At 48.0% G+C, this 24577-nt stretch overlaps 1 protein-coding gene across 2 annotated transcripts in view; it reads right to left on the bottom strand.

Moving 5' to 3' along the window:
• The window catches only part of LOC119430989 (agrin-like), a 412147-nt gene extending 396030 nt beyond the window's left edge, over positions 1-16117 (bottom strand). For both annotated transcript variants that reach the window (XM_037698455.2, XM_037698454.2), the window contains exon 1: positions 15747-16117. In XM_037698455.2, coding sequence (XP_037554383.2) covers positions 15747-16101 — 355 coding nt within the window. In that variant the 5' untranslated portion in view covers positions 16102-16117. The remainder of the gene's footprint in view (positions 1-15746) is intronic.
• Positions 16118-24577: the final 8460 nt, after the last annotated feature.

The raw sequence follows: 24577 nt of genomic DNA on the forward strand, positions 1-24577 counted from the left end.
CAAGTTACGGATCTCGCGAGCATATAAATCGCGGCACGCGACGATGTTGTTCCCTAGCATGCCGACAACGAGAGGGCCAGGCTCTTTGAAACATGAATCGTGTGGCGCCTTCTAGATGCACGGGAAGAAGAGCGCCTCACGCGACGATGTTGTTCCCTAGCATGCCGACAACGAGAGGGCCAGGCTCTTTGAAACATGAATCGTGTGGCGCCTTCTAGATGCACGGGAAGAAGAGCGCCTCACGCGACGATGTTGTTCCCTAGCATGCCGACAACGAGAGGGCCAGGCTCTTTGAAACATGAATCGTGTGGCGCCTTCTAGATGCACGGGAAGAAGAGCGCCTCACGCGACGATGTTGTTCCCTAGCATGCCGACAACGAGAGGGCCAGGCTCTTTGAAACATGAATCGTGTGGCGCCTTCTAGATGCACGGGAAGAAGAGCGCCTCACGCGACGATGTTGTTCCCTAGCATGCCGACAACGAGAGGGCCAGGCTCTTTGAAACATGAATCGTGTGGCGCCTTCTAGATGCACGGGAAGAAGAGCGCCTCACGCGACGATGTTGTTCCCTAGCATGCCGACAACGAGAGGGCCAGGCTCTTTGAAACATGAATCGTGTGGCGCCTTCTAGATGCACGGGAAGAAGAGCGCCTCACGCGACGATGTTGTTCCCTAGCATGCCGACAACGAGAGGGCCAGGCTCTTTGAAACATGAATCGTGTGGCGCCTTCTAGATGCACGGGAAGAAGAGCGCCTCACGCGACGATGTTGTTCCCTAGCATGCCGACAACGAGAGGGCCAGGCTCTTTGAAACATGAATCGTGTGGCGCCTTCTAGATGCACGGGAAGAAGAGCGCCTCACGCGACGATGTTGTTCCCTAGCATGCCGACAACGAGAGGGCCAGGCTCTTTGAAACATGAATCGTGTGGCGCCTTCTAGATGCACGGGAAGAAGAGCGCCTCACGCGACGATGTTGTTCCCTAGCATGCCGACAACGAGAGGGCCAGGCTCTTTGAAACATGAATCGTGTGGCGCCTTCTAGATGCACGGGAAGAAGAGCGCCTCACGCGACGATGTTGTTCCCTAGCATGCCGACAACGAGAGGGCCAGGCTCTTTGAAACATGAATCGTGTGGCGCCTTCTAGATGCACGGGAAGAAGAGCGCCTCACGCGACGATGTTGTTCCCTAGCATGCCGACAACGAGAGGGCCAGGCTCTTTGAAACATGAATCGTGTGGCGCCTTCTAGATGCACGGGAAGAAGAGCGCCTCACGCGACGATGTTGTTCCCTAGCATGCCGACAACGAGAGGGCCAGGCTCTTTGAAACATGAATCGTGTGGCGCCTTCTAGATGCACGGGAAGAAGAGCGCCTCACGCGACGATGTTGTTCCCTAGCATGCCGACAACGAGAGGGCCAGGCTCTTTGAAACATGAATCGTGTGGCGCCTTCTAGATGCACGGGAAGAAGAGCGCCTCACGCGACGATGTTGTTCCCTAGCATGCCGACAACGAGAGGGCCAGGCTCTTTGAAACATGAATCGTGTGGCGCCTTCTAGATGCACGGGAAGAAGAGCGCCTCGCAATTTGCCTGCTCCGGCCACTTTTTCCGTTGCAGCTGTACCATTCACTGAAAATGAAAATCTTTACGCAGTTTTAACAAAGCTGGGCGGTCTGAGCCTATCTGTGACGCTGGTGTCGACGATTATCACCGTGTACCGCGAAAGTGCGGTGGGTGCCCGAATATTGTCGTTCACTAACGTTCGCGTTCGAAGCGTGATGGGCTCATAGAAATGGGACGCAAAAAGCGCATATCTGCCACTGATCTGATACACTCTGGTCACACCGTTGTTTTCGCAAACGAGAATTTGTGCCCAACGCTCAACAAGCTTCTCAGACAAGTTGTTGAGCGAAAAAAAAAATAGAAGATCAGTGGAAGTGCGCGTGAACTAAGTATGGGAAAATTTTCGCGCGGAAAAATTTTGCTTCACAGATACGGCTCATACGTGCCAATCATGACACACCCAGTCCTAGGTGTATTTGTGCTCTAGATACCTATGATGGCGCATTTAAAAACATGTTAGCTATTTGCGACGCGCTAACTTTTTTGTAGCTCTTTTTCTGTAATAGAATCTGTAATAGAATCTGTAATAGAAGGCTCTCGGCTTCACTCAGCTCTCACAAAAAGCTTATTGCTATCACAAAGTGTCGTGCACCCGACTCACGTTAAATGCCCGCCTCACCATTAGCGAGACTGTAGCAGTCATACAAAGAGAAGAGCCTCATCACATTTCTGTGACACACACATTTCCGACCAAGCCTTTCGAATTCGTTGGAATTGACTTATATGGTCCCTTGCCTTTGACGCCATCCAGTCAACCGTTGGTTCGTCACTGCGGTAGACCATCTAACAAGATACGCCGAGACTGCGCCTCTTGGATCCGGTGCTGATTCTGAGGTTGCTGATTATTTCTTACAATCCGTAGTCTTGCGCCACGGTGCTCATCGGGTTCTTTTGACTGTCCGTGGCAAAGCCTTCATGCCCCATGTCCTCGAGGAGGTCTTGCGGGCGACTAATACGAAGCATAAGACCACTTCTACATATCACCCGCAAACGAAGGGCCTTACTGAGCGCTTCCAGCAAATGCTCTCTGACATGATTTCTATGTACTTACTTACGTCCTGACCACACAAACTGGGACAACAATCTTCCTTTTGTTACATTCGCTTATAATACTGCGGCAGAACGGACTACCGGCTACAGCCCTTTCTTTCTCGTGTATGGACGATCTCCGTTTTCCGTCTTCGACACAGAATTAATTTTCTCTCCTGCTTCGCCCAACGCCTCCCTCCCCGATGAGTTGGCAGCTCGAGTCGCGCATTGCCGTGAAATTGCTCGTCTAAACACCGAAGTTATCTCAGAAGAAATAAAACGTCACTGCGACAGTAAACGCCGCGACATCGCCTTCTATCCTGGAGACCAAGTCCTCCTATGGACGCCGGTTCGAACCTCTGGACTTTGCGAGAAATGCCTTCACCGGTACATTGGGCCCTACAACATCCTACAACAAACTTCCGCAGGAACTATCTTGTCACTCCGTCGCGGACCGCCATCATCGCAGTGCAGAAATTGTTCACGTCTCTCGCATGAAGCACTTTATTCCCCGTTGAGCCGACCTTTAGATTGCAGCCAAGTTGGCCGCTTCCACGAGGGGGCGGGGGGGATTAGTGTAAGCACATGTAACGTACTGCATCGTTCTCATTTGTGTATAGCCATCAGCATCACTGTTCTTCTTCGTCTTCGTGCTTGAGCCTAGGCCATGCCTGAGGAATAAACGGGTCTGCTAGCGCTGCCTGTCCTGGTCGTCTCTCGTCTTTTAATATATATATACAGGGTGTTTCATCGAACTCTTTCAAAAATTCTTAAAGGTTTACTGCGGCAAATAGCACAATTTTAGTTCAGAAGCTGGTCTACTCGAAGAGGCGGACATCACTTCCACAAGAAATTGAAATGCATTATCGAATAATTAACAGAAATTGACTAATTAAGTTTTAACTAATTATCTGATGGCCCATATTGCAATTTGTAAATTGCAATGAGCCATCAGGTAATTAGTTAAAAACTTAATAAATTTTTGTTAATTAGTCGATTATGCATTTCAATTGTTTGTCTGCAAGTAATGTCCGCCTCTTCGAGTAGACCAGCTCATTACCTAGAATTGGGCTATCTGCCACAGGCAACCTTAAATAAATTTTGAAAGTGTTCGCTGAAACAAACTGTATATATATATATATATATATATATATATATATATATATATCATACGAAGCCAACAAACATTGACACCAAGGACAGCATAGGGGAAATCACTTGTACTTGCTAATTCAATTAAAGAACATGATAAATTAACAGAAATTAAAGTGGATGAAAAAACAAATGACCGCAGGTGGGGAACGAACCCACGTCTTCGCATTACGTGTGCGATGCTCTCACCATTGAGCTACCGAGGAGCTGTTTTGCTATCCACTTTCTGGGGTATTTATTATCTACAACTAGAACTCACCCTGGGAGTGTTAGCCAGCGCTACCACTCGCAAACCTAGGGGCGGATGTGGAACATCCTTTCTGCCGCAGGCATCGCGAGCACGTGATCTTTTTGGGTGATGGCAACTGGTCAATAAACCCACATATGCTACCTAAAGGCATCCCAGAAAGTGGATGGGAAAACGGCTCCGCGGTAGCTCAATGGTGATAGCATCGCACGCGTAACGCGATGACGTGGGTTCGTTCCCCACCGGCGGACAGTTGTTTTTTCATCCACTTTAATTTCTGTTAATTTATAATTTTCTTTAATTGAATTAGCAAGTACCAGTGATTTCCCCTATGCTGTCCTTGGTGTCAATGTTTGTTGGCTTCTTATGAAATGATGAATCAAAATCGCGCACCTCGGTTCCCTTTCTTCTCGTTCACTATATATATATATATATATATATATATATATATACGTTCCTTGCGGGACGTCAAAACAGTTGGAAGTCAGCTCCTGTTCTCGTCTTTTCCTGTCCCTGTCCCGGTGTGCGCTTTAACTAGCCTGGTGCCGGAGCTTGTTTTAGCCACAAGACCCGCGCGACAGCAACAATTCTACGACGCTTGTTTGCGATAGAAGAGTGCGCAAAGAAGCATTTTTTTTTCGGCGGAGTAAAGTGTGCCCATGGCTGTAAATGAAACATGAGCTGAACGCCTTGGTTTGTTGCGTGCAATACGTCCACGTCCCTAAGATGCACACACCAGCGCAACCGCTAACGTGATTGTTCATTAGAGTGGAACAGTTGAAAGGTGTAGAGAACGGAATAAAGGAGTTCTCCTGGCTGTCAGCAGAGTTCGTGAGGCCCCTTCAAGGAAACATGCTGCAATATATTGGAGCACGTGACCTGCCAGCATCTAAAACAATACTTAGAGGACAACTGCTTGCTGTCTGAACTTGAGAATATCATGACTTTGCAGTAGCAATCAGTGACAGGGAGCAGACAGGTGCAATGTTTTTGGGCCAATACGTTTGATTACGTGCCTCACTATAATATTCTCTCAAATACTCACGCGATGGGAATAAACAATTAGCCTGTAGATTTGATTAGAGCCTACCTTGAAAACCGTTGGGCGTGTTGGTTAAGCATGATCTGAAGTGAAGGCACGACAACGACGGCGGACCAAGAGGGTCGTCCGCCATCGTTGTTTTCACTTCAGATCATGCTTAACCGTGTTCAGTGCGTTCGAGTTAGCTTCCTGTCACATCAGCCTTGGGGCATTCCTGATTGATGTCAATGACATTGCAAGTGTCGTTGAGTCCGAATGGAAAATTAAACTTTTCGTGGATGGTTGTGTATTGCATACAGCTGTCGAATCACTAAAGGCAACCACAAAGAAGATACACGTGTTTTGTGTGTCTCCTCTTTCTGGTTGTGCCCTTGCGCTATGTCATGTCATTAGGTGGATGTTGCCTTTTTTAACCTATATCAGGTGGTATATAACAAAAAATGAACCTATTGTTGTATTTTATTATTGTGGCCATGACGTTTATATGGTGAATTTCAATCATTCAGTGGAACATAAAACAGCTCATTTCTCATTTTTCTTCGAAACCCCCATCTTTTTTCCCCCCGCCTTGCTAAATTTCCTGTAAGTTCCGATATGTATAGTTTTTGTTCCTTAATTAGCTTCGTGGTTCCTTGGTGGCGTCAGTCACCGCCGGGTCGGTCAGCGCGCTCGCTTTCAGGGCAGGGGCGAACGGGCTTGCCTCGTCGTTCGTAGTTTCATCCTCTTACGCATTTTGGCTCACTCTATCCGTCCTGCACAACGCGGACCACGTGGTGTTGCCGCTGTTCTGCGACTCGTGCGAGTGCTCGACGGCACCTCTTGCAGCTCGTCCTGCTGTTGGTGCCGGAGGTCTCTGCTTCGGAAATGTGCTTCGCGCGGCACCGAATCGCACAGCCCAGCGTTGGTGAAGTATCCATCGATGGCGCCTCATTCTGCCGGTAGGAGCCTCAGCACTCGTCTCATTTCTCCATTTCACGCCCGCTTGCGCACGAAATAAAATAGGTGGCACAACACTGATCGATACAAGAAATGACATCATTTGGCCATAATACTTCAGGTGAATCTCGTTGACTGTGCAGCAAACGGACAAGTATATGTTGTTGTAGCGAGCGCCCTAGCAAGTTTTCACAACCGTGACGGCTCAAAAGAACGGCACACAGGTCAACCCGAGCGTCTCTTCTTTAAACGTCCGTATTGGTGAAAGGGGAGCGAACGATAATGATACGGATGACAGAAAAACGGCCAGAACGCAATGACAGATGTGAGTGGCTTCTTAACAGCTTGTGCTGCATTCGAATGCAGGCTTCGCGTTCTTTGCTTGAGCGACATATAATGACTAATTGCCGATTTATAGATTAGACAACAATACCCGACAATAGAATCAGTCAAATCTCCGACTGGGCATTTATTCTCCGAGTAGATATGTTTTAGGTAACGTTATGAACGTGGGCTTTACGACAGCCGCACATGGAAGTTTTAACACGATGTTGACTTAAATAGAGAAATAACTCTGGATTACTAGAGGAGGACTTGACTACGGCACATCTCGTCTTCTTTGGGCTCCTAAGATGGTAATCTTACCAGCAATCTCGTATAGCAACACAAGAAGAAGTAATGTAACGATGATCTGTGAAGTACGAATGGTAGTCTATTTTGCAACGATATTGACCCATTTTGAAAGCTTTTCACAGGTTAGTGATAACAAATGAGCTGGATATCCAGCCTTTTTTAGCCTATCTAGCTGTTGCGAAAAACTTTCTTGTATACAGTATGTACATGACTTAGCGATAGCGAACCTAAGTGCTGAGTAAACTATCCCCTGTTTTACAAGTCTGGAATGGCAAGAAGAAAAATCAACTAGTGTTTTTTTTTTTTTTGCCCTTGGAGAATAGCACCAACAGACATGTTCCTGTTGGAACGTAAGGCATAGATCTAAAAACTGCAACGTATTATTCTGGATAAGCTCAAGCGCGAAACCCAGGCCCCCACCACATTCCTTAAACACTTTTAAAATATCGGTATCTTTTTTGGTGTAGTTGTCACTTGAACAAAACACGAGGTAATCATCTACGTATCGAGATGTACGTACTGTATAGTTCATTAGATTGTTCTGTAGCTTTCTATTGACGCGACTTAGGTACAGATCCCTCAAAACTGGTGCAACTTTTGAGCCAATGCAAACTCCGCATTTTCGTACATACATAGAACTACCCCATTTTTATCATAGTATTGTCTAGGTAAAACGGCGAAAGTTCCAAAAAGATTCTAACGGCATACCAGATCGCTGTGTAAACCGGAACTCATCATTGAAGAGCGTCACCGCTTCTTTAACACTACTCATAAGTTATTTTTGCGGAAGCGAATAAAACAGATCTTCTGAATCAGCACTGATTACCGAGCAATTTCCTGTATTATTTTCGGTTAGGAACAATACATCATCTTCAAAATGTCTTATCAGGAAAGGGTCTTGAAGGCTAACTGAAGTCAGCACATTATGTAAAAGAGGTTGACACAATGTACAGCCACGTTCCTTTTTCAGAAATAATCTCTCTGAAAGGTACATCAGGCTTATGCGTCTTAGCGCTGAAAAATATGTCACGGTCCTTTAGATTTCTTTACCCCCGACGCAAGGCGCTCAAGGCCAAATTGCTCAAGCAATCTAACCGCTGTTTTCTTAACTTTATTTACGTTGGTCTTTTTTGAAAGAAATTTATTATCGATAGCATTTTGCGTTTTTTGAGCGGACAAATCTTCAAGAATAACAACAAAGAAGCCTTCCTTATCCGCGGTAACCAACCTTAGCTGATCGTCCACGAAATAACGCGACACACTTGCTAGGTTGTCTGACTTACATTTTCAGGGTACTGTCTTGCAAATCACTGCAAACACACTCAGTCACACATCGTGGTCGAAAATCTTCCCTGGTCCATCTGATACGGATCTGCACAAGCTCATCTTTTCCAGAGGTGATAACGCAGGTTCACGGACAAACTTAGATCCTTTGCACAGAATATTCTTGATACTTCCTGGGAGTTGTTGATTGCCGAGTACCAACAACTTTCCTTGGTCCCTTGTTGACTTGTCCTTCTTCAGCAGCGAGAGACGAGCATGAGCCCAAAGGAATTCCGTGGTCTGCTCCGCGATCCTAATCCATTCCCGGTACCGTCTTCATTAGCCATCCACAGAAGGGTCTCTCCCGCATAATACATAGCATAGCTTGTCCCTGAAGAAACGCCCTTGTCGCCAGAGTTCCGAGTTCAGTATACGGCACATCCTTCGGGAGTGTCCGGTTGAAGGCTTCGAGATTCCAAACAATACCTGGACATCCGGAGGGCATCTGCCTATCCTACTGTAACATGCTCCAGTTCTGGATTTGCAAACAGTTAGTGCAATCAAAGAAGCAACATTGGCTTCACTAGAAAGGTTAAGGGGTTCTCATTGAATGGAGACCTATACTTCAATAAAGAAATATACTTCAAAAGGATATATCGATAGTTGGGCGAGTTGTTGCGGTAACATATTCTTGGTGTAAGCGCGAAGAAGAGAAGGACGGTGGCAGAAGACAGGACGAGCGCTAACTCACAACTAAATCTTTATTGGAAAGAACAAACATATATAAGTGATGGCAAAAACCGTAGAAAAGACAACATCACATTCTTGAATGGATAACAGTTACCAGAAAAAACAAATCAGAAAATGGTGAAGCCGCAAAAATTTTAAAAAGAAAAAGCACTACTTCACACTGACGCACGTGCTGAGCAAATATGTAGGCCACTGTTTGAGGACACGAAAATCATTTCTAGACACAAATGTCAAACTATAAGCGAAATAATTGAGGCATTTCACATAAAAAGACTAGGAGAAACTTGTGTTAGCCAGGCATCATTATCATTGTCAGAAGGTGAATTTCAATATTTGCTCAGCACGTGCGTCAGTGCGAAGTAGTGCTTTTTCTTGTTAAAATTTTAGCGGCTTCACCATTTTCTGACTTTTTTTGTCTGGTAACTGTTATTCTTTCGACCATGTGCTGTTTTCTTTTCTACGGTTCTTGCAATCACTTATATATATTTGTTCTTTCCAATAAAGATTTAGTTGTGAGTTAGCACTCATCCTGTCTTCTTCTGCCACCGTCCGTGTCTTCGCGCTCATACCAAGAATATGTTACCGTACCAACTCGCCCAACTATCTATCCTTTTGTAGTATAACCTTGAACGCCGTGACAACGTCTGTATAGTGCCACACGTATACCACCAATCCAAAAAAGAAACGCTGCTCAACTGCTTCCTCATTGTTTTCCTTTTATCCAACTATATATCTTTGAATCTTTCTTTCAAATATAAGATTTACCGGGTTCTGCGCTCCTGCAAGTCTGTGTATATTCTGTTGCAACAATACGAACGCAGTTGCAGCCTGAAAACCTTTTCAGGTGGCATCTCTTTTACAACGCGTTTTTGATGTTAACTAAACCTTTTATCAAAAGCTGGCAGAAATGTAGCTCGAGTTCCTTAGTAACAAACACACTCTGTTGGTTGAATAAACCTGCAATGTCGCTTTGCAAATAACTGGCCCCAAAGTAGCTCAAGTGTAGTCCAAATTAATGAACCAAGGAGCGCGAGCGCGGCTCAAAGAAAAGACGCGAGCGCTTACTCAAAACTGTAGTTTTTTGTTGGAAGAAATACAGAATATATAAAATCGTCATAAGTAAAAAAAGACCATGTTACAACCTAACCGTAATTAGAAACTATTCAGGGAGCATCACAATTCATCGCTGTCAAGAACGCAAACACTTTATCCCAAAATTATACATATGCCTGGCTAACAGATATTGCGTTTTTTTATTGTTATTATGTCTAATGCGTCGATTATTTCGCGCGATGTGTAAATTTCACGCAAAGCCTGCCACGATGCATGGTTGAGTTGTGAAAATGAGGATCGCCGCCGTGTGCGCTGCAGTGTGCTGCAAAATGGGAGTGAATACTTGCGTTCTCTTAGTTCATACAAAGACCACTTCGGTCTTGCCACATGTCAAGGAGAGCTGGTACACGATTGCCGTGCCACAGGGCGCGAATTTAGTGACGTGCATTACGCCGTGTTTGACCCTTCTTTCGCTCTCTGCCCACATTGTTTGGCACATATCCCCGAATGTGCCAGCACGTCATGATGACACTCACTATTTTTTCGCGCCTGCCGAAGTCATATGAGTGTGTAGAAACACCGAAAATAATCAATTTTTTTTTTTTTTGTCATAGGTGTTACCACTTTGCTTAGGACATTTGAAGCGCGTCGCTAAATTTGTGCTTTGTGGTACATCAATCATGTACGAGATTTTCTTGACATGTGCGACACTTACGTAGGCCGAAGCGGCCGATGTATTAACCAAGAGAACGCGAGAAATTCATTAACGGCACCCGCTCATTCCTGTTTGGCTTCACACTGCAGCTCACGTGCTGCAGATGATTCTGCTTTTCATAATTCAAACATCGTGGCTATTGCCATTCCGCGTTTGTGTCTTTCTGTAACGCCGTTTTGAAGAAATGAGCCCTTACCAACTAGCTCAACCGTAGCTTCGCGCGAAATTCAGACATCGCGCGAAATTATCGATGCATTCCACGTCAAAAGAAAAGACGCAACAGGTGCTGACCAGGCCTCTGTTTCACATTGTGATGAAGTGTTTGCGTTCTTGGCAACCTCTTGTCGTGCACCCTGAATAGTTTGTAATCACTGTTAGGGTATACCACGTGGCTTTTTTTTTTTTTAGCTGTCATAGGTGTACATATACTGCATTTCTTTCTACAAAGAAGGAACAGTTGTGAGTAAGCGTTCGTGTCGTCGTATTTCCTTCGTGGCTTCACGCTTGTTTTCTTCATATGAAACCTTACCAACTGGCCCAGTTGACGATTCTTCAAAAGTATAATGATAAATATTACTGTTGCAATTGAACAGGTTGCTCTTAAATGGCCCCAAGTTCAGGCTCATAACTTCAAAGTTTCGCTCCCCTATGGGCTGACATACACACACGCCAAACACACGCCACGCCCAAATACACGCACCCTCATTCCATCACCCCATGATTAACGGTAGTTACGAGGGGTCCTTTCGCGGCCTCTTATTTTTCGCTCTTCCCTTCCGCTTCGTTTGTCTGGCGTCTTTGAAAAAGCTCACTCTCGGGCCGCTTCTTCTCAGTCCTTTGCGAACTCCGTTAGACCGGGCCCGGCTCTCCTTGGTATGGTTCGATGGCGAGCGCCATGTTCTTTTCTTCGTGGCGGCATATAGCAAGAGCACGCGCTTACCATCGCCCCCTCCTTGATTTCGTCTTTGTGCTCATTTTTGCCCCAGTGTGCCGAAACCCAGTGTCCCTTCTTAGTGCGCATCGTTCTACGCAGCATCGTACTGCGTTATGTTCAGCTCCTTCGTCAGGCTTACAGCGGTTGTATAAAACAGTGCTGTGAATCTCAGCGCTTGTCTTCGCCATTTCCTGTCCCTGTGCCGGCGAGCGCTGCAATATTCACTGCAGTAACATCTGCAGCTCACAAACTTTGTTGTATACAAAAGCATCGTGAAGCGGGTCGAGACGCATGTATGTCGGTTCGATTCCCGGCACTAGCGCACATTTCTTTCTTGTTCTTTTTCTTTCTTTTTTTTACGTTGAAGAACTTGGTATTTCCTGATTTTTCGCAGTTCTTGAAAGGTATGCAGCCTTTGCGTTGCTTTGGGAAGTAATCAACGCGCCGTACACAAGTGCAGCATGGTTAAAGTTTTGCAGGTGAAAAGCACAGAGGCAGCTCACCTGAACAAGTTATACATTACATTATGTCCTATAAAATGGCCGAATTTCTGCTTGCCAAGTTGCGAATGTTCTTTTACGTGTCACAAAAAGTCATATATTTGCTTATTTATACGTAGCGATGAGGCATTCCCATCACATGGGTGAGAAGATTCATGCGTGAAAGTTAACGTATTGCGTTCATTTCGAGTTTCTTCCCCACCTGACGGCTATGGCTTTTTCGTCAGAACCTGCCATGTCTCGCATCATGGTAATGTTGTCCACTGAACATAACGCCTGCGACGAAATTGGACACCAAGTGCGCTGTCGCGCGCTCATGAATGGAGCAAACCTCTCAGAAGCAGGAAGAGGCCGCGACCGCAGTTGGAGGCTGTCATGCCAGGCTGCCGCCCGCACGCAGGTGGTGGTGGTGCACGCAGATGCATATGGATGTGTCCAAGCTGGCGCCAGGCCGTCGGCATCGATCGCGCCGCGGCGTCGGCTCAAATTAAAAGCGGCTCGCCGTCCATTGAGCAGCGCTCTCCTTTGCACGAAAGCAACAGCCCGAGGGGCGCAAAATTGAAATTCTGCCGCCGCCGCCGCCGCCGCCGCCGCCTCTCAAAAAAGCCAGGCACCACGAATAGGATTCTTGGGGCGCGAGACACCCATTGTGTCCCAGGGGCGCAGAAAAGCCTAATTACGGCCGCTCGAGGTCCGTTCAATGGGGGACGCCGCGGAGGGCAGGCCGAATTAACCGCGGCCCCCGAAAGGCGACATCACCGGAGGCGCAAGAGCACAAAGCCGTTGTCGCGCGAAGCACGTCGGGCGCGAAAACGACCTCGCTCTTTCGTCGCTGGGCCATTCAAATCACGGCGGCCGATGGTCGGGCACATCAATGCGCCATCAGGCAGGCACCGCACGCGCGCGCGATGATGACCGCCACTCGGTGTGCGAGGAGGAGGTGTCTCCCTCGCTCAATAGAGATCGCGCGCCACTATCGCCGGCGCTCCCTCAGATAGGCGGATGCCGCGACCACCTGTCGTTAAGTCGGGCTCCCGCCGCGGCCACGAACCAAGTCTCGGGGCGCAAAGCGTGTGGGCACGCGGCTTGCGGCGTGAACTCGCCGATGGTGCCGCGAGCCAGAGTCGCGGACCCCGGGTTTCCCGCCAGCGAGCGTTGCAAGCGGCAGCTTCGCGCGCGTATTGGGGCCTCGCCGCCGCCGGGGCGCCGCCCTCCCTGCATGGGCGCGTTTCCTCCTCCGCTGTTGTTGTATGCGCTGCGCGGCCGATCGTGTGCGGCATATCTGTGCGCGGGACCCGCCGCCACGTCCGCTCTGGTAGAGCGGGACACGTGAGAGCCGCCTATCACAGGGGGCCGCACTTGCTGGCTGGGGCAGATTTAACGAATACGAGCTATGTGCAAAATTTTCTTCGACAAAGTTCTTCCTTTGCCTCTGATGCTCACGACATTCCCGCGGCATGTATTCTCCGCACGAGGTTTGCAATAAGAAACTCACCCTGCAATGTTTCGCGAAATATCAAAGGTGGCCTCGGCGACAGTGACTGCTATGCAACGCCAGGAGTGATGTTATAATTATTGTTTAATTATTATAAATGAATGCTATATTTACGATAAACATCCAATAAACTTCCTTTCCTTCGCAAAATAAATATAAGACTAGAGGAAGCCCGGTAAGCTTTCGGCTGCAGCTGTACCCATTATGCCGGCATTTAATACGCCCTAAAATGACAGGACGTGCCATTACATTCTATTTCCTTATGAAACCATTCGGCGGCGGTCATTGACATCTGCGGGGCGCTGGCCGCTCTGCTCTTCCGTTGACAAAAGTTGGCAGCGCAAATCCAACATGCGACCAGGTAATATTTATCGAATTTTCGGACGATCATTACTTTTTGCGGCATACCATTGTTGCGCATGCTAGCGCAACAATTTCCAGCTAAGACCCGCCGTCAACGCTCTGAGCGTACGACGATATTTCTTTCTTGCCAGTGTAGGCACGACTTATGCCAAGTAAACTTGCAGCCCGACCACATTTGCGCGTTATGCTTACGCTGGCAAGGTTGAAACTGATCGCTCCTTTTCGCAAGTACGGAATTGCGAGCCAACGCGACAAATAATCTGATACCGAAGTTTCGTGTATCCCGATGCCTCTATACCTCTATATCCGACTTGGATGCATGGCGCCAATTTTTGTGCAGGGTGCACAAGAAAAAGAAAACGGAACAAGGTATTCCATTCACTGATCGAGCTCCTCACTCGCAGATCCTTTCTCGATACGCTGAAGCGGCGGCTGTGATGCGCATGTGCGTGCGGCTCGCTTCAACCACACTACGCGCCCGCTTTCCAATGCAGCGGGCTCATATACTGGGTCCTGCTTGGGAATTGTTGCTTCTGCAGGCGCCGTTAGAGGAGCGCAGGCCACCTGATTTACGAATGCGGATAGCTCTCCGGACGTGGACAGAGGGGCACAGTCGAGCTTCGATCCGGAAACTGGCGCGCTCATCTGTCAGGGCGACTTTTGCCACACGCGAGGCCAATCCCAGCATCCGTCACAATGAGCCGGAGTACTTTCCGCTTCCTCGAGGGTTGTTTGCTTCCGCTGATCAGGACTGCGTATCGGGGTTCAGTCTGCTTGTGCTTTGCCGAAACGTTATGTGTCGGTGTTTGAAGCTATCGCTGAGCAAAGCCATGAGGAGCGACAAAGAATGATAGATATCACGCTGTCCGAAAATCCGCAACAAACGGACGACGTCGATCTTGCTACGCCCAGAAAATCTAATAAACCAACTCACCGAGTACCTATGCTCACAGCCTTGATACAGTGCAGCGTACAACAACCCACACAGAAATACGGAAATGTGAAAGACAGGGGGCAAGCGTGTGTACCCGTCGATTAAGTCGACCTTAAGACGATCGCGCATGACACACTTCTGCCTGGAGGCAGTGAAATTCAAGTACGGGCAGTTTTCAAGCTGGATTGTGTGACCGCAATGCCTCTAACTCAATAAGCATTATTTACTCTGCCTGGTCGACGTAAGCGTCTATGAGTTCGGCACCTTCACAACAGAATGATATCAGGAAGTTATAGCTCATAAAACCTGATTCAAAGAACCGGTTAATTTTTTGCCTCTTGGGAGCAAGAAGACGCCGACAAAATTCGAGGAAATTTTAAAGCATCAAATGCCTTTACACATTTCCCGCGGTTTAGAATAGAAATTTACAATAGGGAAATTGCTATAGGCAATCCAAAAGGTATTCAAAATAAAGTGCAGAATATTCTGAAGAAAGTTTAGGCTAACATATACAGCTTGAGAAATCATGGAAGCCTTTTGATTGACCTCACGACTTCTTTTGCATTAATATAATTCTGTCATTCAGATTATTTTGCGCATCTGTCGAAAAAAAAGAAAGCTAAAATTGTATTGGATGATACGTGATCATCTTCCACTTATTTTCAACCAACGCCAGGTGTCGCTCTGGCCTTCAATGCCAACGAAAAATAATGACCGAATGAAAACACTCATCCAGGCCTGACAGAGCAGCCTGACAGAGCAGCCTGACAGAGCAGCCTGACAGAGCAGGAACCTCTGTCAAGCCTCGATGCCTTTTGCTATTGTCACCGTTTCTGTAAAGCTTCAGAAATAAAGATTTTCAACTTTCATTTTGTAACTTAAGCTACCGAGGGAAGTGCAACTTGTTCAGGTTAGCGCAATAAGAGCCTAAAGACGCGCATGGCAGTAGGCCAGTGTGCTTCTTTGGCTCGAGAGTGGGTTTTCACTTTGCCACGCCAGATCTTCCAGTATAGTGCACGAGGTAGGTTGTGCCTGCGCGGCTGGCGTTTAAGCAGCTGTGCAGGTTCAGTCCACTCACCGAGCCTACGGCGCCGGCCAAGAAGTCTTCTGCGGCGGGACTTATTCCAGGGCCTCCGCAGCAGCGCCTGGCAGAGGTCACCCGTGGCCACGGCGTTGCCTCCGTCGGCAGTGCCCGTCGCTGGCTTGCGTCGCCGCTGCTGGGTTCGTGCTCGCAGGAAAGCCTTGCGCAGTCGGTGAACGGCCAAGGGCTCGTGCCTCCGCCGGTGCTGCCTGGGCTGCTGTTGGCCCAGCAGCAGCAGCGCCTTGCAACGTCTCCTCCACGACCAGGGACCGCGGTCGCTGTGCTGGCGCGATTCGGACGACGCCGCAACCACCACCACGACGAACAGCAGCACGAACAGCGGCCGCGACATGGCCGAGCAGCGGGCCGCATGTGGGCCGGTGCGCGTCTCGCCGCCACTGCGAGAGGCTGCCGTGGGCGTCGTGCTCCTCCGCCAGCTGAAAGTCGTTGGGAGGGTGCGGCCCTCCTGCGATGCTCGCCGCCGCGCACCCCTCTCCGTTATTGGGGTCTGCCCCGAATGCCGTCCCTCGATTGCTGGGGCAGGCGGGGAGTGACCGCATACTGCCGTTACGCTGACGGCTCCATCGCCCCTCACCGCGCAGCGTGCAAACGCGCTCAGCACTTCTGGGCGATTCGACCGCAGCAGCAATGCCGAAGAAATGACACGCCTGCTGACTCGCCGTGCCAGCTCTCGCTGACCGGGCTTTCGAAGCAAGCGCTAATTTTAAAGCGCGCCCTGAGGAAGCACGAAAGCAGCTGTCTTCACGTGACACAACGGTGAGGCGGCTACAAACCTGCGTTCGCTCGCTCACGAATGTTTCGCAGGCGTAAAATGTCGTCGTGTCAATACTTCTCTTCCGTATCCTTGGAATTGTTTGGCACATCCGTGGCAGTTGATCGCCGAATGTCGGTACTATACATAATTACATGAATGATAAGCTTGTTCGTTTCCAATGCTCTGGATGCCAGAAAATTGTGCTCATCTTTCAAACAACAATTACGCAGCTGCAACGCACATCTTGTAATCGACGCGAAGCGAAGCTTTCGTGAAACGCTTTGTCAAATGCATTCCTGCGCCTCTGACGTAAACTGAAGCATATGTGCTCTCGTGCTACGCAATGCTACGTTCGCGCGGACCTTCTCTGAGCACAGAGGACGTTGACACGACAGAAGTGTAGGTGCGATTGTGACCTAATCGACAATTTGTTAGCATGCTGCGTTCTTGTGGGACCTTCTCCGAAGAACAAATAAATAAAAATGAAAGATTTATATGTCAAACCATAAAAAATTCGTGTCCTTCCTTTCGGTAATTCCCGTGACCCCTCAAATGACGTCTTCACATGGTGGATCATATGGTCCCGCACGTCACCTTATGACTTTTGAGACGTAAGATCCCCGAATTTATTTAAGAGAGAGCAAGAATAAACTTTCATTTTGAGCAAGCGCAGTGCGCGCCCTAGGTGAGCGGCCCCCTTATTCCGGGTAGCCGCGGGCCCGTTCGATGAGGGTGCGAAAAAAAAAACTTTTTCATATAACCATAGCCGTCGCGCTCAGGGACGCGATTTCGTGAGTCAGTCAAAAACTATTATGCCGAGCGACTAAATGAGAGTTTACGCCGCTCGCAGGGTACATTCAGCAAAGCACGATCGCAGGGCTCATTCGGAAAACTTCACGTAGACAAACGGCATTGCAATTTCACGGTTGTTTCGTCATGGTAGTCAAATGCAAAGGTTACACTTCGTTCATAATTCTAGTCCCCTGTGTTGCATATAAAAAGAACCTTTGCTGACAAGAAAAGTCTTATAATTTAACTGACAAGCGGCTTATCTCGCACATTAGTTGCGCCATGCTTCATTATGTTTCGCATTTGTCAAGCATGCTTCACACTATTTATTCGCATATAAATGTCACTACCACTTTCCAATGCAAACGTTTTGTTTATATAAGTTAGCATCAGGCTATTTCTGCTCAACGCACTACAGACGACCGGGACATACTCGGAAAAGATTACTTTATCAGCGTAAGGAATAATAAAAACTGTGTAATGAAAACGAAAACAAAACACAAGAAAACCTGTCACCAGTTCATTGCGACTGTGCAAGTCCCCCCTCCCCCCCTTTTTTTTCTTGCGTGGTTAACACTCCAGCTAGTCATTCGGTTCTGTAACAGCAAGCCCAAACTTCAGAATATATTTGTCTTAGTTTTCAAAATACGTACGACGTTCTTGCATCAAAAATGTATTGAAAACGGTGATTGAATTGAATTCTGGGGTTTACTGTGTTAAAACCACGATTGCATTATGAGGCGCACCGTAGCGGGTGACTCCGAATTAATTTACACCACCAGGGGATGCCCCCAATGCACGGGACACGCGCGTTCTTGTATTTCGTCCCCATCGAAATGTAGCCGCCGCGGACTGAATTTGATCCCGCGACCTCGTGCTTAGTAGCGCAACATCATAGCCGCTAAGCCACCGCGGTGGCTCAAACGGGGATCTAATCATGGGTGGTCGCTGGACCTCATCGCTGGACGAACCCTCGAAATGGGCGCGCTATACATATGGCAGGAGAAAAGAAGCAATAGTCGGGTTTGGCGAGCAGACTGAGATGCATAGACGAGCTGTCTCCCTGTGGAAGTAATCAAGCTTGATTACCTTCCGGAGGTGAGCAATGCACACGCGTTTGCGTAACTTTGTCTGCACTTCTACCAGACGCTCCAGATATTTCATAACCGCCTGAAATCGCTGGATGGTGGTCGCTGGACGATAGCGCCTTGATGCGAGTTTAGTCACTTTTGTGGTATTGAAATCAACCATCTAAATTCATTGATTTGACAACATATCATCTTGGTAGATTACATCCTTCTTTCTCTGACGAAGGGCGTAGAGACTCTGCTGAAAAATAAAGATGCACGAAATGTCAAGCAAACCTCGGATCTGGCAGTCAGTCACAGAATCGTGTTGGACCATTCAAAAGCTGCTGATACATCACTTGCCTAATGCTACATTTTGTACTCATGCCACGTTCACTGTAGCAAAATACTGCATTTTACTGCAATTACCCTATAGCAGTATTGGCATTCACGCAGCGCCGCGGCCCCTGATTTGTTCCAGAAAGGCATCAAACGTCTATCGCGACATGCTTAACGCGCTCGGCAGCAACAAATTTGACATTGCCGTGGCCAAGGGAGCTGGCGACCGAACACACAGCGCGCGCTCGACCAGACACACACGGCGTATACAGACAGCGCAACCGGAGGGCCAACGCTCCAGTGCGCCGCAACAGCCAAGCAACATTGAGGAGAAGCCGGACACGCACGTGCAGACGCCACCAGGAGCAGCACACACTAAGTGTGATGCACTCTACGTCGCAGGGAATAGTGTCCTACTGCTCCTGTACACTCTTAATTAAAAAAAAAAAAACTAGCACAGCAGCTCGGTCGCAAGCGTCAAGTTGGCTTCACGTTGCGCGCACGCGCGCGTGGCGCGGACGCACAACGTCAAAAGCGAGAGGGCGCCACTAAATAATCTCAGACTGATGCATGCGGACGGCATAATGTTACTAGCGGATATATGCAAGAGATTTACAGACACTTGCGAATATCTGTGACAACGCAGCGACAAATCTAGGCCTTAAGTTTAGCACAGAGAAATTGGGAATTATAATCTTTGATGAAGACGCCAGTAATTACGTGGTGTAAATTTAACAACAAGAGATAGTCAAGCAATATCACCTCAGCCTATACATAAACGAAGGCAAGACTTACTGAAGCACCCACCAAGATAATCTGAAAATAAAGGGAAAGCGCAATGGGGGGAATCAATAATGAAACATGATGCAATTTGGGGCCACAATAAGTATGAGGTGGTGCGTGGAAAAGGGAAAGGAGTAATCGTGCCTGCGCTAACGTTCGCAAATGTCATTATGTGCTTAAAATCGGAAATGCTGTCGGGGTTGGACGGTAACCAAAGATCGCTAGACCAGTTGGCTTTAGGAGCTCACGGCCAAACCACAAATGAGGCAGTGCAGGGTAACATGGGTTGGGCGTCTTTTGAAGTCAGAGAAGCACAGAGCAAAATTAGTTTTGAAGAAAGGCTCAGGAACATGGATGAAAATAAATGGGCGGCTAAAGTGCACAAGTATCTCTACATGAAAGCGTGGACACGGAATGGAGCAAGAGGTCAAGGAAGTTGGCAACCAAGTACGGGGTAACTGAAAGTGTGAACGGACAACCTGGAGTCATCAAAAAGAGAGTGAGAGAAACAGAGAGAGCTAATTGGATGCAAAGAATGAAAACAAAAAGACCACTGAGGTTTGCACGAATGCGAAGAAAGAAAATAGAAGGGAAAATCTGTACTATAGCAAAAAGTGCGGTGCCTTGCTATCTGAGGCTCGAGGTGATTACCTAGGGATAAAAACATGCCAAAGTAAATATTCGCAACAAGGTGAGGCATGCTGCAGCAAAAATCCGGAGACTACTCAGCACATGCTAATGGAATGCGAAGGAATTCACCCAGTGAGATCCGTAGGTAGTAGCAGTAGTAAACACTTTATTTAGGTCCTGAGAGGCTAGGCAGGGGGGCCTGCTAGCCGTTGGCTAGTCCCATGTCGGAACAGAGAGGCCGTGCCTCTCCGCTCGTTCACGGGCCCTCTGGACAGCCAGGAGTTGGACGTCTTGTCTGGGATCTGTGATGGCTTTGGTCCAGTCTTCTTCTTGGTTAAAATCCTGTAACACAAGGCACTGCCAGAGCATGTGATTTAATGAGCAAAATTCAGTGCCACAATCTGGGCAGACTGGATCGATGTCGGGGTGAATCTTGTTCAAAAAGCCCCTAGAGGGGTAGGACCCCGTCTGGAGCATGCGGAGCGTGCTAGATTGTGATCTGTTGAGCTTATGATGGGAGGAGGGAAAACTCTGCCTATCCCCTCTGTAATGTGATGTGATTTCGTGAAAAGTAACTGGAGGATCACTGTGCAAGAGCTCTCCCGAACTCACCCGAGACACCGTCCCATCGCGGCATATGAAACCTCGCGCACGGTCGTGGGCTATCTCATTGGGGTTCAGATGACCCAGTAATACGTCTGGTCCCATGTGTGCTGGGAGCCAGACTGTGTGGTGAATAGTGTCTGAGGGGGGTCTGCCGTTGATAATCATGGCTGCCTGTTTGGCTATCAATCCCGATGCGAACGCCCTAATTGCCGCTCGGGAGTCCATGTACACTGTAGTGCGTGTTGTGACAAGTAATGCGAGAGCTATAGCAGCCTGTTCCGCCACGTCGACCAACGAGGTCTTTAGCGAAGCTGCCGAGAGGAGATCTCCCCTGTCATTGACTATAGCTACGGAAAACTTGTCGGAGCTGGTGTGTCGCGCCGCGTCAACAAAGGTCTCCGTTCCGGATAAGATCCGTAGGTAACGTACCCCTTCCAGTAGCGCAAGGATTTAAAGTGGACGGAAGCATCAACCGGTCAGCAGTCGACATAAAAAAGATATATTTAGAGTATTTGCGGAAAAAAAGCAGGAAAGAGATTGATACGACCGGATCCGTTACAGGTATAGGTAGCGGTACAAGGTAGATAGAGAAGTTTTGAGGAAGAGGAAAAAGATTAAGGAGTTGTATACAAATGTGCTAGAATGAAAAGCATGCATACCATATGTGATTAAATCAAGCAGACTAGGTAACTATTTGTCACCGCCCCGTTTCAAAGGGAATGCGAATAAATCATCCCCATCATCATCGTCTCGTTCCACTTTAAACGATTATGATGATGATGATTTATTAGCATCTCCTTTGAAACGGGACGGTGACAAATAGTCACCTGGCGTGCTTGATTAATTCAAGTATGCTGTACATATTTTTCATGCCAGCATTCTTGTATACATGTCCATAACCCATGGTCTTTTTTGTTTCCATTCTTTGCATCCAGTTAGCTGTCTGTTTCTCCAGGACACACGCTGCAAGACAGCTTCGTCACCTGGCACGCAAGCTATCTTTAACAGAGTGGAACACCCCAAATTAAGGCGCACCAGGCTACACGACCTGAGCCCTTCGCTCCAACTCCGACTTCCACCCGGGATTCACCGACGTGAGGCATCGCTTCTATACCGGCTGTGGTTGGGAGTGGCTTTCACGAAGGCGTACTCTGCTTTGATTAGAATGACTGAAAGTGCTGCGTGCGATGCCTGCGGCAGCGAAGAGCACATTGAACATTTATTGTGTCACTGCGATCGATTTCTGTCGGAAAGACAAACATTGAACGCATTGCGACGACTGGACGATCGGCCGTTTTCCGTACAGGGGCTACTTGAAGACCGTCCCCATTGCTCGTTGGCCTACAAAGCTGTGAAGGCACTGCTTTCTTGAGGGCGACTGGCCTATGGGAACGCGTTGGAATTGCTCAGGCCTTCCGCGTGCGTGCGCAAGCTCACCGTTTCCTTCCTGCCCACCCCCCCTTCTCCTCTCTCTATCTCATCTTTCTATTCCCGCTTTCCCGTCCTCCAGAGCAGGGTAGCCAACCAGACGCATTTCTGATGAACATCCCTGCCTTCTCTCTTTCTCTCCTCCTCCTCCTCTGACTTTCATTTTGATGACTCCTGGTTGTCCGCTTACACTTTCAGTTACCCCGTACTTGGTTGCCAACTTGCTTGACCTCTTCCTCCATTCTGTGTTCACGCTTTTCAGGTACTGATACTTGCGCACTTTAGCCGAACATTTATTTTGATTCATGTTCTCGAGAGGTTCTTCAAAGCTAATTCACCTCTGCGCTTCTCTGACTTCCAAAGAGGCCCAATCCATGTCCCCCTGCATTGCCTCATTCGTGGTTTTGCCGTGCGTTCCCAACGCCAATTGGCCTACCAATCTTTGGTTAACTTCGAGCCCCAACAAGATAACCGATTTTGAGCACAGAATGACATTTGCGGACGTTAGTGCTGGCCCCATTACTCTTTTTCCAGATTCCAAGTACCACCTCGTATTCATTCTGGCCACAAAGTACTCTGTTTCAACAGCGGAGCTGTTTAGGCCGGAGGTTGGCCCGTATAGACCTTTTCACAAATCGACGTTTCAGCAGCGCCATTTGCCGACACGGGCGACGTCTAGCGTCAGAACAGGTTATACCGCCATTTTGGACTGTGCGCCTTGCGAGAGCAGGCCATGTGAGCAGGCCGGCCGCACTTCGGTTGCGTGATCTTCGCCGCGCATTATTTCGATTGTTTTCTTCCGCTTCGCTTGTCTTGTGCCGCTTGACTTGTTACATGTTTCACGTGCTCGCGTGAGCGCTCAGTGTAGTGTGCCATGCCAACAGCAAGCCCAGCCAGTGGATGTGGTGTTTCGTCGTCGGTAGCGGCGGCAGCCGCGTCTGCTTCGTCGAGACTTGGCGTTATATTTCATTGTTATTGCTGGGCACATGTGACCGTATCGTCGATTGAATCTGATCACCATTAAGGTTTCGCGGTTGAGGGTTGCCTCGTTTAGCGAAAGCAGGCGCGTACGTAGCTGTCGCGCCGGCGGCCCGACGACGCGTGTCAGTGGTTGGTAGATATGCGGTGCTTACTCCATACGCTTGCGACGCAACTGAACAGCTCAATCACGCAAAATTTATTGGATCTGGTGTGGTGCAGGGTGCTTATAACCAAATGTCAATGTATAAGCGTGGCGATTGAGCAGCGCGGTACCTGCAGCGAAACGACGCGCGACAGTGATCACAGGTGCCAGCTCAACTGATACAGCCCAGGTGCTAGATTTTTATTTTTAGTATTTATTTATTTATTTATTATTTATTTATTTATTTATTTATTTATTTATTTATTTATTTATACATACTGTCAATCCCAATAGGAATTATAACAGGACTTGTTGTAAAGATATATTTGTTTACCTATTTTTTACGTTTGTTTACCTGGAATGGCTTTTCTTTCGAATATCTGAATTTGGAACAAGCTTCGCTCACGGTGAACCTTAACGTAGATCGTGCGCGAAGTTTGTATTGAAGATATCGCGTACGGCAAGAATTGTTCGTGTGCGCTATCTCTGAAGCGAAATAAGCTAATAATATTGCAGCGTTAGGGTCATCTTTGCTCTTTCTCTTCTTTCCCTTACACCGTCTCACTGTGCTATGTTCATAATAAAGTAATGTGGAGTCTTAACAATTGTCGAATAAATACATATGCACATGACTGTAAACCACTACTGACCGTGAGTGAAAAGCGCTTAGTGGTCAGCGAAGCGGTCACTGCACGCACGTAAGTATTTCACTTGATCGACTGTGCGAATAATTTATTTTTTTCGTTACTGTTATCCTTGCAAGAATGATGCTATTGTCCGCGCACCCATGCGAATACCGTTTTTTACGTTCTTACTTGCGCGGGCTCATTTAACGCGTTTCTACGCCACACACAGTTAGCGCATTACGGTTACCAAACTCTAGCACTAGCGCTAGGCCACGCTGATGAGGTTGACACGTTCGTTTTTGCATTCTCTTACTACCCAAGCACATAGACAACGCTCAAAGATGGGTGAGCTCGATGCAGCATCACACTGTTGAAGTTATTAACCTTTATGGGCAGGGCCGCGCAGGGTGCGTGTGAACGCAGAGACAATGTTTTGTGTGACACAGGGTCTGTATACATTTTCCATAGGACACGATTTTTCCAGATCGTTGCGAAGTGTATTTACCGGCAAAGTGCTCCAATTTGTCTTATACTGGTGTCACACAGCCAGTTTTGATAGCGATCGAGACCGATCTGGATCGGAATGTTCGACCGCGATTGTTTCCCTTCCGCGGATTGAGCAAAGAAGCCAATCGCGACCAAGAAATTCGACCCATATCGGG

The sequence above is a fragment of the Dermacentor silvarum genome, chromosome 10 (genome assembly GCF_013339745.2).
Source record: "Dermacentor silvarum isolate Dsil-2018 chromosome 10, BIME_Dsil_1.4, whole genome shotgun sequence".
NCBI lineage: Eukaryota > Metazoa > Arthropoda > Arachnida > Ixodida > Ixodidae > Dermacentor > Dermacentor silvarum.